The 14,464-nt window shown below is 36.1% G+C and overlaps 1 protein-coding gene across 1 annotated transcript in view; it reads right to left on the bottom strand.

The window, feature by feature from the left end:
- Positions 1 to 1,437: 1,437 nt before the first annotated feature.
- Positions 1,438 to 14,464, bottom strand: part of LOC104162003 (G-protein coupled receptor 98-like) — a gene marked incomplete at its 5' end in the record, with an annotated part of 14,334 nt that continues 1,307 nt past the window's right edge. The window contains 13 exons of the mRNA XM_009700628.1: positions 1,438 to 1,580; positions 2,074 to 2,181; positions 2,683 to 2,788; positions 2,871 to 3,037; positions 4,178 to 4,302; positions 5,006 to 5,181; positions 6,752 to 7,014; positions 7,441 to 7,582; positions 8,077 to 8,215; positions 8,847 to 8,925; positions 11,624 to 11,717; positions 12,277 to 12,440; positions 13,995 to 14,174. Coding sequence (XP_009698930.1) covers positions 2,126 to 2,181; positions 2,683 to 2,788; positions 2,871 to 3,037; positions 4,178 to 4,302; positions 5,006 to 5,181; positions 6,752 to 7,014; positions 7,441 to 7,582; positions 8,077 to 8,215; positions 8,847 to 8,925; positions 11,624 to 11,717; positions 12,277 to 12,440; positions 13,995 to 14,174 — 1,691 coding nt within the window. The remainder of the gene's footprint in view (positions 1,581 to 2,073; positions 2,182 to 2,682; positions 2,789 to 2,870; positions 3,038 to 4,177; positions 4,303 to 5,005; positions 5,182 to 6,751; positions 7,015 to 7,440; positions 7,583 to 8,076; positions 8,216 to 8,846; positions 8,926 to 11,623; positions 11,718 to 12,276; positions 12,441 to 13,994; positions 14,175 to 14,464) is intronic.

Here is a 14,464-nt window from a genome sequence, read left to right as displayed (position 1 = left end):
TGTAGCGTTGTATGGGGTTGTTGTGACCCCCATGCAGGACCTGGCCCTTGGCCTTGTTGAAACTCATACAGTTGGCCTCAGCCCATCAATCCAGCCTGTCCAGGTCCCTCTGTAGGGCCCTCCTAGCCTCAAGAAGATCAACATTCCCACCCAACTCAGTGTCATCTGCAAACTGACTGAGGGCACACTCGATCCCCTCGTCCAGATCACTGATAAAGATATTAAACAGAACTGGCCCCAATACCAAACCCTGAGGAACACCACTGGTGACCAGCTGCCAACTGGATTTAATTCCATTCACGACCACTCTTTGGGCCTGGCCATCCAGACAGTTTTTTACTCAGCAAAGAGTACACCCATTCAGGCCATGAGCAGCCAGTTTCTCCAGGAGAATGCTGTGGGAAATGGTGTGAAAGGCTTTACTAAAGTCTAGGTAGACAACATCCACAGTCGTTGCCTCATCCACAAGGTGGGTCACCTTGCCATAGAAGGAGATCAGGTTAATCAAGCATTTAAGTCTTACCTAAACCAGAAGGAGGCATGAAAACATGTATGTTTCTTACAGCACAGACTGGAAGAGACTGAAAGTGTCTAAAGGTAGACTGCCCTGTTTCCCAGATGAAAATTTCAGAAGAATTTCCAGATTCTACAAAGAAGCAAAATGACAAAACTTACATTATCTTGCTGCCTGTTAGTTAAATCGCACACTGGTGGCCATTCAAAAGGCAGTTTGGCAGCTTTAATTACAAAGTGAGACCAATGATTATATTTTCCTTTTTACTTGCTGCATAACTTCATAGTATGACTGATCTCCATGGGATGATTCATCCACTGACATAATTTAAGGGCTTTTCTGCACACATTCACATAAAAGAACACTAAGACTGTCAGTAGACAACAGCCAACTGCAAAGAAACCTATGGACTGCAACATAAACTTTTCAATAGGCATAGGGATGCAGTCATAAAACAATGCCTAAAATGTCATACTTGCAATAAAAAATACATATACTTTGCTGATCAATGATCTTCGCATATCACAAAGCTCAGAAAACCTTAGAAAAGGTGCAATCTGCAGCTAGATGAATAAACTTTTTATTTCCCATTGTTCTTGGGAAAATATTTCATTAGTTTCACAAGTATTTGAGAATAAACACAATACTTGTATTTTCTGAGGGACATAATAGGGATTATTTTGATAAAACGCTTATCAGTGAATTGTCACTCCCCAGTAATACTTTATCTAAACTCCTTTACCCCAAATACCTTTGCTACCAAACAAGCCAGCACATACTTAGCAAACTCAGTGTTTTCCTTCTGCTAAGTACCTTTTGCAATAATTAAATAGATATCAGATCCAGAAATCCAGGCATCCATATGTTTTATCTCTTTTGCTGGTAATTGATGAAGATTCCTAAATTCATTATTCAACCATTGGTACAAGAGCATGTTCTGGCTGGTATTTGACAAAGAAACTAACAGGTACATAATGCCTCCTCTGGGAAACAAGGCTATGTTCAGAGCTCTGTAAAGTGGAAGTTGATGATGCAGCACAAATATATCTTTATTCCACTGGAAAACCTGTGGGAATACAAAATATTTTTTCATTATATATTCATAATTAGCACTAAGGAAGATAAATTAACTGTCATGATGAAAAACTGGGAAGACTTATACTGAACTGAATTACTTATTTCTAAGGTGTACCCTACATTAAAGTAGAAGCATACTGGTAAGTAACTACCTTACTGCAAGCAGCTGTGGCTTTTCTTCAGATGAATAGGTTTATGGTCAGAAGCTATTTCTGTTCTTATAGGTGTTTAACATGTTAAATTTCTAAAGAGAAGCAACAGTAGCAATAAAATCAAACCAAGTGTAAATTATATGTTAATGTAGAGAGTATTGCTACATTTAAACAAGGTTAGAATTTTAAGCCTTATAAATCCATAATACCAATGTAAGTAATTTTTCAGAAATATATACTTATAGGTTTTTTTATTATCCCTTCATATTTCAAACTCAAAGCTAACCAAACTACCCACTTCAAAGCCAGGGAAGACAAGTATATTCTAACCTGGATGGAACTGGAACTGGTTGTGTCACTCACAAAAATCAAATAGTCATCTTCATCCACAGCAAAGTGTTTCACATGTCTGGTATCCAGGATAGAGAGAGTCTGTATCTGTGAGGGAAATATGACAAAAATGCTGTTTGGAAGTCACTTCAAGTGACAAGCTTATATACATACAAAATTTGCAAAATTACATATAAAACTATATAAAAAATCTATAAAATTAGTTATATGTAATTTTACAATTTGAAAAATGTGTCTATATATGTGGGGTTAATTTACAAAATTAATATAACTTATCACACATTTTTCAGAAAATGTTCTATGACTTGATTACTCCACAATTTCTTTCCTCAATTCCCAGGTCATTTTCCCCCACCCCCAAAATATAAATATAAAACCACAGTAGACAACCAGCTGTAAAAACTTACATCATTGAAGTCATGCAGAGTGTTAGGGCCCCAAGCTAGCTAGGCACAGCGTGCTTTTTTCTAAAACATGGCTGGACAGGAGGACCTCCTGAGGTCTTCTCTAACCCCATTATTTTATGATTTTGTAAGTAAAACAGATTTACCTTCAACAGTCTGCGTCCAGGCATGAATGCATACACACTGTTGTTGGAAGCTCCCTGCCTGGCTCCTCCATGAGTAATCACAAGGTACGGAGAGGCACGGATTTGGAAAGACACACAGCTCTTAGGATTCCACATACTGAAATTCTGAAAGAGGAATAAAAAAGTAAAATCGAGATTTAAATTCTTTCTTAAGTAGCATGCTTGGTGTTTGCAAGCAAACAATTACCTCAACAGGAACAAAAACTCCTTTCCACTGGTAGACAGTAGAAAACGTAGCTGGAGGCGTACGCAACAGAACACCATAGAGGATTTCTCCCGATGTAAAGAAACACCAGCTAGACGCTGACTCTTCCACAAAACTTTGCAAGACAGACAGGACACTGATACTACCTCCTGCAATATAGTAAAAGAAAATACTGTTTATTCTTGAGGTCTTTTTCAACACCATTTTCATTATTTACTTGCCAAAACCAGACCTAGTATCGCAAATGTTGAAGTTGTCTCTAAATAATTGGTACAAGTGTTTGTAAATGCATGGAAATGTTACTGTTCTGAGGACACAATAAGAGTTAGAAAATAAATGTATTCTTTATATATTACAATTGGAAGATGCATAGGCAATTTGAGTCTAATTCAGAATGATTCAGTTTGGAATTTAGCTAGTGAGAAAATTAGCTTGATAGCAACTAGTGAAAAAAGTGACAAAGAAACTACAAAATGTGTGTGTTTGTCCTCCTCCCCCTCATCAAAACAAGCAGTCATGCCACTAAGATTCTTATACTGCCTAAGCCATTCAATTGGCTTACAGAAAAAAGCACTCTGTTGTCAGAATTAAACTCCAAGAGGTAAACTCCCAATCGCACACATAGGTTAGATGAGCTGCTGAGCCAGACAGGGTATTCATCCATGTTCAAAATCAGGCATTTCCTTTTTTGCCTTGTTAGTTTCAGTCTGGATCAGTGAGCAGCTATATACATATCAGTACCGGAACAAAAAACTCTTAGCCTGGAAATGGGAACAAGCAGGACAGATGGAACGATAGCTTCCTTTAATGGCAGGCCTAACTTGGACCAGATTGAAGTGTTCACAAAATTACAGCCTGACAATCCCACAAATGCATTTCAGCAGGTACACTGGGAGATATGACAGAAAAAGTGCAGTGGTATTTTTTCAGACTAATGTTTATGTGAAGTGTGTCTGTTATACTACAGTAGAAAAATCCAAAGTTATAACTAGTAAAGAACAGGTTGTATTAAACAAAAATCTAGTGACAATAATGTTCATATAAGCAGCAAGTAGAGCAATACAGATTACTGAAATGCTGGCAGAAATGGCTGATGACAGGGTGACTCTTAAGCAGCTAAGCTCTTTTATCTCATGAATTTTGACATGCTCAGAAAAATATTAATTAATGTGATCAAGCCTGAATACATGAATTTACATTCCAAAGTTACACCTCCTGTAAGTTTGGCTAGTCTCTTGCTATCTCCCCTCTGACAAAAGCAGCGGACACTCTGGATAAAATGAACGTACTGATGCCAAATGCAGTATCCGACAATGTCTCCCACTCAACACTCACAGACACGTTGAGCCCATTACTCCGTGAAACTTTCAAATAAACTGTAGTGTTGGCTTCTTCAGTTATGAGGAAATTTGTCCTAAATGTGAGAATTGTGAAAATAAAGAAAAAACTTATTATTTTTATAGTATACGAAGAAGATTCTTACAGTACAATTCCAGTGCAGAACATACAACAGAAATAAAAAGAAAATATTACTAACTGGTTTTGCTGTCTGACGGACTGATAACTACATTAATTAAGGTTGTTCAATGTTTCTTACTTTTTACCTTGGCAAAATCCTAGGAAATTCAACAAAACCTTAAGTCAGCCTGAAATTTAACATACCAGCTGTACGATTTAAACTGAATGATTTTTGAAAATGTCATTCCATATGGTTGAGATTCGCTTCTGAAAAACAGCCCTGAGTGATGATGTATCTCACACAAGCTTAAAAACAGAAATAAATTGTAAAATGTATGACTCTCTGGGCACTGATCAGAGGTTTGGAGCTCTTAACACAGATCACTATTAGTGCAATGTTCAAGGACTAATGAAGTACTGGTTTATGAAAAAATCCATAGAGAAATTGACATTTCTAATGATCAATAGTCCAATTCAAGTGTTTTTCTGTTCTTTTGTATAGCAGTAATAGTATTTGACATATAGTGTACTTTTCAAAATTACATTACAATTGGATTGTTGAATTTCTTTAAAGGGATTAATCAAAAACAAAATTGTAGAGAGATACCTTCTCTATTGAATATGAAAAATCTCTTTTTAACTGAATCAGTGTTTAGTACCTGTTTGTAACGGGATAGATGCTGAAAAGCCCTAGGGGAGCCTGGTTCTGTAATACAGTAATCATAGTTTGCACTCTTGTGCCCAGTCTGGCTCCTCCAGTTGGATTGAACAGGGTGACAACAAAGTGCTCATCCATTTCTGGTTCTTCATCCAGTATTGCAGAAATATGCAGTGTCTGACAAGAAAACAAGCATGGAAAGTTGCTGAGACTTGATGGCTAATGATGACACAACCCTATCAGACCATGCTGCTCTTTCTGCTCTTTCACTCTACACCTTTGGATAGTACAGCAGGAGAATAGCAGCTCTTGAAACTGGGGAGGACAGGAGGCAAAGATGGTGCAGGCTGAGTTCTAAAGTCACCTGTCTGGTGACCTCCATTGGTGCAACACTCAGATGAGCATATCCACTTTTTTTTTTCCTTCTCCTTTCTCTTCCTCTCATCCTAAGACCCTCTGAAATGTAATAGTTTTTGATCTTTTTTTCATAGTTCAATTCTCTATTTATTCCACGCATTCCTTGGTAATTCATAGTCCCTATTCAGCTACCTAATCCCCTAAAGCAGCTCGATCAAGTTGGTTTTAATTTACTGTAGTTGGCAACTAAACTAGCTCCAGGGCAACAGGGTAACTCCACTATTGGTACTGGAAAGAAAGAAGGACAAAAGGCAAGAATAGAGGGATATTTGAAATACTTTCTCTCTTCTTGATGCTTCTTTCCCTCTGCTGCACCACTGTGGATGAGAACAGGATCCACTCAAGGTGGTCTCAAATTAGCAGAGAACTATCTAGAAAGAGGTAGGTGTTTCTACTGTCATTTGGAGCTTGTCGTCATCCCTCCCACTACATAAACAGGCAAAATTTACAGAGGTACACATAGCTTTGCTATAGGAAAAAAAAAAAAAAAAAAGGGTAAGGATGGATCTGGAACTAAACTGGAGCTTACAACCTTCTAGATCCCTGTTTATTTCTGCAATAAACCATATTTAGATAATGTCTTAAGAAGTAGTCTTTGACTTCGCACAAATATGCTACATTGGCCAGAACTGTGGCGTCAAATGCATTTAAACTGAAAACCTGTGTTTCTAGAAAGGTTTGTTTCAGATTCTATCCCACTAGCCATAATATACCAACCTGTTACTGACCCTAGCTTCACTAACAAAATAAAATAAAATCAAATAAAAAAGAAACAAACTGCCATTAAACTTCACAAACTTATCTTAGCTCATTTTTTAGCTGACATTCTTGTGGGGACAGTATAGAGGCAGTGAGTTTAACACTCCCAGAAAAATAAGTCATTTTCTATTCCTAAGACTCTGAGAGTTGTTCACTTTTTGCATTTGTTGCAGCATACTCTGTTTGGTTCAGACCAGCTGAAGTGTCACCTTACAGCACGGGATTTTTACTTCAACCATAACTATTTACACTTGTAAATTATCACTTCATTTCGAAGTTTGTGTTTCAGCTACATGCTGAATACGTACACAGAAAAGTTCCTGTGCATACATAAACATTATACATCCATTATATTGCTTTCAATTTACCTCAACTATTACAAAGACAGAAACATCTACAGAAGAGCACATTTAATTTTTATCCACTCCCACTCCCATGACTCAATTTGCTCTGAGAATGAAGGAAAACATAAGAAAAAAATAAATACAAGAAAAAACACAGACATTTCTGAAATATTTCCTACAATTTCAGAAAAGCTTTCTTCACTTCTTTGTAATAACTATCATATTACCTTGAATCTGACTCCCTCTTCCAGCACAATATATCCTTGAGAAGGGGTCAAATCCACTGATGCCTCTGAAGAATTAATTTCACTTACAAGATATTGAACAGTCACAGTGCCAAATATCCCCTGAGGAGGTTCTCTAATAATATTTAATACTGCAACACTTTCCATCAAATGGAGAGCTGTTTGCTCTCTTAGGAAGAAGTGATCGCTGTTATTGAATGACAGAACTCCATGGCCATCATCATTGGCAAGTATAGTAATTGTGGCTTTTGAGAAATAAATAATGGAAATATTCTTTAATTAACATAGCAAAATATAACTGTACATATATACAAATAAAATACATATAAATACAAATCCATTCTTCCTTTAGTGTACATATAATGCTTTCACGTCCATGATATTACTTGAAAAGAAGATGTATTTTACTTTATCTAGGAAGATTTCTACACAGGAAGAATCTAGACTCTCTTATTAAAAAGCTCACTTTTACACTTTTTGATTCCTTATTTTACCTATTATCTTGTTAATTGCACAGATTTCATAGGGATGTTTAAGAACTTTCCAAAGGAGTATAAAGATCTAACACAGCAGGGCAAGAGTGTATTCTGAAATATGACTATTCAAAAGAACGAAATTAAAATGACTGCTATAAAATTCCAAAGAATAAGAACATCAAAGCTAAGTTTTACCTGTTGTGTTCTCCCCTAATTCCAGCCCCAGAGAGGGATTTGTCAAAATTAACTGGAACTTCTCATCACCTTCAGGAATATCATCATCAAAAATTGTAACAACAACAGATTTATTCCTTTCTCCATCAGCAAAAAAAAGAGTCTAGCATTGAAACACAGAAAGCATTGAATACTTAACAGCTGTTAATATACATAGAATTTTTCAACTAAGGTAAACAGGATTGTCTTAAATAGGAAGGAAGAGTAGGCAAGAAGAGCTATAATCTTATAAACTGAAACAGAAGTAAAAAAGTTCACCACATTACAGAATGAGGACAAGCAAGAGCAATTTACTTGGAAAGTTCTGTTGTAAAAGAATATGAAACCTTATACGAAATCTTATCTGCTCTTGTCTAAGCAAAATCGTATTTGAGACAGATGTTTGAAAGTTTACAATGCATCTTACTTTTAAAAATACTTTAGTATTTAAAAAGAAACAGTAAAATAAGATGACTAATTTTATCTCACTGTATTCAGACATCCAAAGCAATTTAAACAAGCTGAAAAATCTAGCTACAATACTGATCATTCTGCAGAATAAACCAGAAGACATTCTTTTGAGGAAGCTGCAGGAATGATTTAGAATTTGCTTCTTACCCTTGAGGTCACATTAAAATCCAAACCCAGCTGTGCCTCCAAATTTTGGGCATAAAAAAACACAGACACATTGCCATATGATCCTCTGCTTCGGTATGCTGTTATTGTCAGATTCCCATGAGATTCATTAACTTCAAAACTAAAACAAAAAGCAAGAAAAATTCTCAGAGCTTACTGAGCAGGTTCATCTGAATAAGATGGTAGGTAGTTGTTATGTTTTCACTTCAAATCATTCCCTCTGCTTTATAAGAAAAGGCATAATTACAGTATCAGCATAATTACAATTGTCTAGCACAACCTGTTTCCCTCTGTTTTTTATCTAAATGGAACTGAGATATAAGAGGTTGTGCCTTTTTTCCAGTTTATTAGTGGCAGATTAAGCCTATGTTCATGGATGCCTCTTCTTAGCTCCTGGAAATTAGTGAGAGAAAAAGATCTGAGAGATGTCAGTGTGTACACTTACATGGATGCAGAGGCTGGAACACTGGATGGAGGCTGGGGGAGTGATGCAAGTTCACAACATGAAAGTACAGCAGTGAAAGTAAGTACAAGGCAGCAAAAGATTTCTGAGTAAACGTACTGTAGATGTCGGGTTTCAGTGTGGGAATCATCTTACACTTCCCAGTTTTACTGAATTCAATGATGCTTTGCCATCTCAAAGATTTGGCCCTATTTTTAACAGGAGTTGTACTGTTAACTGAAAATGAAAATAATTGGGCAACCTCAATCACTAACCGACACAGTCAGTTCTTCAAGGAGACAAGACTTACTTGGTACTTTCCCATTCAATAACTCCGCTTACTCCATCATTAGCATCAATAATAATTTGAGAAGCTAAACCTTCCACATCTAAAATGAAAAGAGGACAAAAATGAAAGAAGAATGAAGTTCATTTTCATGATTTTGAAGAATAATAGAAGCATGTTGCAAATCTCTACTAATTTTGTAGAACTACATAATTTTCTGTTTCCAAAATGTGGAGGAGAAAATGCTAGTGGGCAAGAAAATTGGAAAGGTTCACAGAAAATCTGTCCTTACCACCTTACTATTAGAACTGCAACACAGTGGCTTGAATTACCACTGTTACATTTAATAACGCAGACAAAAAAGACTAAAGAAAATTTAGAAAGTAAAACACAGCACAGAAAAATTAGGAAATTTCAAAAGCAAGATTTGTCAGGGAATCTTAATGTATCTTCATCGTGTGTGTTTATTATGATGACATTCAACATTTTGCAGACAGTGACATTCTGAACATGGGAGGGAAAATGAGTAAGAAAGAATAATAAATGATCGAGTAGTTCATCTCCTTTTCATGTTTCAGTGCCTGATCATAAACCTCACTGGCACACACCGCAGATTCTGCTATAAATACAGAATTATTAATTTCGTTGTAGGTTCTTTATATACTGTAACATTCTATTGCTCTATAAAGATCTATGTATCTTCACAGTAACTCGGAAATATTATTGTACGTATTGCACTGTGAAAATAGTGAATAACACATTAATGCCAGAAATGTCCACTAATTTCAGGGACCAGAACTTGACAGTCAGAACTTGATTCTTCTGAAAAAATAGTGCCTTAATTTGTTCAGACAACAGCACCACCTGACTACCTTAATTTACTTCAACTTACTTTTAATAAGACTTAAAAAGAAATGAAGAAAAGAATTTCTACAACCAAACTCCACAGAATCTGTAGTAAATGTACTATATTTACATCCATAGGAAAGATTTCTATCAATTCAGGTAAAACTGAATAGAAGTAAAAGGTCATTGCCATGAATCCAAACCTGTGACTACAAGGTAGCAATGAAGATCAGCAGTAGCTGCAAAACCTCTACACAAACAGCAGAACTGTTATTGTGGCTTAGAAATCCAGAGGGAATGCTAGCAATTACAGACCTTTCAGCTTCACTCCTAACCTGCATTTTCCCTTGTTGTCTCATAGTCAGATCAGTTCACCCAGGATCTGTAATACTTTGCGTTCAACATCAGACCTCTTATTTCATGTCTGGCGTCCCTCCCCTCCCCTGATGATCCCTTGTCCCCTCCTCCAGATTAGCTGTTTCTTGTATCCATTAAGTTTATTCCTTTTTCTTTCATCATTCTCAGGTCTTGATCATTTTCCCTTTTTTTAATTCCTTGCACTTTTGTATTTGAGTCAGGGTCTTTCCTCCACCTTTTCTGGAAGATGGGAGCAAGAGGAGCATGGAGAAAACAACAAAACTGTTTTTATGCTTGCTGTTTCTGCTCCTTATCAGTGAAGCCTCAGATCAGAAATAAAGGTCACTTAAGTTCAGTGTGTTCAACTCTACATCACAGACATACCAGACTTAATCCATATATTGCACACACATGGCCATGACAAGAACAGCACATGCAATATATTCCAGATGTGGAGGATTGATTGCACGTGCCTGTACCATGTGCAGAACACCCATCTCTTTTGATACTAGTCATCTCCTAGAAATACTTCAAATACCTTGTATAGGGTATGAGATTGCTAGAAATCCTGGACAAATGCATTGTATCAACAAAGTGCTAAATCGTCAGTCATAACAAATCAAAATATACCAACAGGGAAAACAAGATGAGAAAATAGTCTGATAACAGAATTCATAGTGACATTTTACAAGGATAAGTTTTTGCCTCATGAGTTAAAACTATTATCTGTTCATCTTAAGCACATTTAACCCAATGCAGATATCACAGCAGGGTTGAATGGTCATGATTCAAAGAGACTGCCAATCCCTTACAGCAGAAAGTGAGACCACACAGCATTTAGCACAATTTAGTTCAGAAAAATCCTTTGTACTTTTATGTTAGATAGATTTTAGACTCAACTAATCACAACTCACTCTCTACAAACCAGTAACGAGTCTCGCAAGTTACCTTTCAATCTGTAACGAATTAACTCTGTCCCTTCTATAGGCATGCAAAGAAAAGGGAAAAGAGTCGAAGAAGGTGTTAGAAATAATCAGTGCAACTAGTCTCTAGTACCACAGGATAATCCAACTGTCCTTAAAGCCAATGGCAGCTATGCAACTGAATTCAGAAGCAGAATGAGGAGTTGACTAAGCAAATGATAAATGAAGTTCACTGGAAGAGCAAGAAAACCACAGGACATGACTCCTAAAAGTAAAGTTGACAAAAAGTAATAAAAAAAGACTTTTAAAAGAGTGAACTAAGTAATCACATAAAGTAATTTTTTTTTTACTTTTTTGTTTCTATTATGTACTTGGAAATGAAAATCAGATCAACACACTGCCATTAAAACTTTTCAGATAATAGTGCTCTCCAACCGTTAATTACTAACTCCTCTATGAAAATTCCCTTATAGTTTTTAGAGAGCTTAAAAAAGTAAGAAGCAAGTGTAATAGTGAATATGTTTGCTACTCTACAATGTTTCTTTCAGAATACCCTGTCTCAGATTGGCATAGTTGGCAAGTATGTGGGATAATGATAATACGCCAGGGTAACATAATCTGCATGCAATTCATATCAAAGAAAAATCAAAGACAATTCTGTATAGATTGCTTTACCCAGCCTAGGTGGGGATGAAGTTGAATGGTTCATGATGAGTTCCACTGAAGTTAAATTAACCAAGAAGAATTCTTGCACCTCTGGTACATCATCCTGCAAAACACAAATTCAGTACATCCTCTTTTCATTTTCCTTCAAGAAACTGTTACAGAAGTCACCAAAAAGCAACACACTAGAAGTCTCTAATATTATAGCAACACTAGAATTAATTTATTTTTACATTTTCCTGAAATACTTTTATTGGGTGCAAAATTGATTATCTTGAATTAATTATAAAGTAAGACATTATATTTCATGAAAAAGACTCTGTGGTGACACTAGACTATTCTTGTGAAAAAATTTCTGCTCAATTTTAAGGGCATAAACCCCAAACACTGAGAAAATAAGAGCCTGTAGCAAGCAATGAATTACACTGTTCTGAATATCAGATAGTAAAGTCTTAGTGACACAGCTAGATTTCATTTATGCATAAGCAGAGCTGCTTTCTGTTATTTGTCCTTCTGTGATTTTAACATTAGATAAAAACCATCTTTCTAAATGACAATGAAACATATTGCTTCAAGTCATATATAGGTTGCAAGCTTTAGGTTCCAAAACATTCCTTTTCTGACGTCATACAGATCAGTATAGAATGAAAGGGTTTAGAGTTTACCTCTAGAATAGTAATATTTATGGCAGCTGATGTTTCTCCTTCTTCTAAAATCAGTGAGCCAGAAACAGCTACATAATCAGCTCCTGGTTCAGCCAGCATCCCTTCTGTCTCATTACTTGAGGTGAGCAATCCTGGAACTGTCGCATACGTAACATTGATAGCACCTGTTTAATTTGGGGGGAAAGAAAAAAAAAGTATTTTTTTCGATTCTTACATAATGCTCATTGGAATAGACAAAGAAAAGAGATCAAATGATCACCCACAAAGTAAAAATCCTACCTGCAAAATAGAATGATTAAAAGATTAATCAGGAGCCAATGGAACCCTGTATTGTTTTTAATATGCTTTCAGTCCAACCTCTGGCAATTTGCCCAACATCACAGGACCCAAAAAGCCGCAGGATCAAACGTATTCAGATATTTGAGGTGCTGTGGACCACAACTATTACACTGCTGAAGAACTACCTGGGATACCTAAGGTATTATTAATATCAGGTTTGGTGCCAAGGGAAGCAGAATATTTCAGGAACGACTGATATCTGAGAAAGGCTCTAAAGACAGTGCTGGGAAATACAGCTTATTAAATCTAGATTCCTTCCCAGGCAGACTGACATAGACTTCAGTAAAGAATAAAACTTAGGGGACATACTGATAAATGTTATCAAGGGAAAAAGCTAGACATAATTTTGTTATAATGAAGCCATGTCTCACTAATCTGCCAGGGTAAGTCAAGTTGCAAATTTAAAGACAGTGATCCTAGAGGTAAAATGGCAGATGAAATTCAAAGCTAGTCTGTATGAAATATAATATAAGGTATAAAAGAATCCTAGTTTTAATAAATAATGATGGACTTTAATTTAAGTAAGAGACTTTACATTTAGTATGGATACTTATCTTAAAGTATTGGTTTCCTCAGTACTGTTCCAAAAGTAAATTAGATACTGATTGATATTAAAAAAGAAATACGAAAACATAGAAGTGTAATTAAAATGCCTCTACAAATCTGTGGTGTGCCCAGATCTTGAGTATTCTTTGTAACTGGTTACTTCACTCCAAAACAGATACAGCAAAAGAAACTAAGAGGGATTATCACTGAGATCTCAATATAGTCTAAAAGGCAAATCGGAAACGATTACATGTGTTATCTCACAATGAAGTCATGAGATGGGCAACAAACACAAGAAAATATTTTTGTACACAGCACATTATTGAATTCTGGAATTAAGTACCACTTAATTTTATGGATGTTAAAAGGCAAATTGATTTTAAATGGAATAAGAGGTTCTCAGAGGAGATATAAACTGAATTCAGTGGTCTGAATGCAACTTTTTCCACAAGACATTCCTAAGCTGCCAATTTCTGGAAGTTTAGAGGGGAAATATGTGGGAACGATCATTCCACACAAGCTCCTTTTCTCATGTTTTTTATTTCTTCTGGAGAGACTAACACTTTGAGACAGATTCATTAGACATAAAGGTAGCAACTCTAACAGCCGACTAGTTATGTCACAGCTCCCAGATTCCTTGCTGTGGAAGTGAGGGCTATGGCTCCAGTTTTAACTAAAATTTAGTTTCCAGGCCTGCAGTAACAAGCCTAGAAGTTCTGAAATATAAACTATACCCAAGATTTTTAAAAATTTCCAGTCTCCTTGTCACAGCTGTCATTTGCCTAATGATTACCAAAAGAGAACTTCCTTTCTCTTGGAGTTGTTATACAAACCTAGAGATCCGAATTCTCTGTTAATAAAAAGCTGAACCGTTTTGTTTTCCTCTGGCATTAAAACTACCCTCGATGGGGAAGCAAAATTCAAGACTCCATGTGGTTCATCACTAGCTTCTACGGTCAGAACAGCTTCATAACCTTGACTATCCAAAACAGCAGCACCTGAAGAAGAAACTCCTGCAAAAGAATCAATGGACTACAGTGAATAAAGTGTTACGCAACTGATTTGTCTTATATTACTGCTGTTATTACATCCAAATGATGATATTAGAGTGCAAATGAAATTAAACCAAATGCATAATGTGCTCACCAGAGTTTGTGTATGGTGTGGAATGTATATATATTTACATTCTGTAACAAATATAGGAGCATACAATCACAACAGAAATTGTATGCATACCAAATATAGATTGACAAAAAAGTATTAAAAATGAAAAAACTTAATGGGCCAGTGCCAACTTCCCTAC

This window comes from Cariama cristata, unplaced genomic scaffold (genome assembly GCF_000690535.1).
Source record: "Cariama cristata isolate BGI_N322 unplaced genomic scaffold, ASM69053v1 scaffold44855, whole genome shotgun sequence".
Lineage (NCBI taxonomy): Eukaryota > Metazoa > Chordata > Aves > Cariamiformes > Cariamidae > Cariama > Cariama cristata.
Note: the sequence above shows the minus strand (reverse complement) of the source record. Positions and strands in the feature narration are given on the sequence as shown.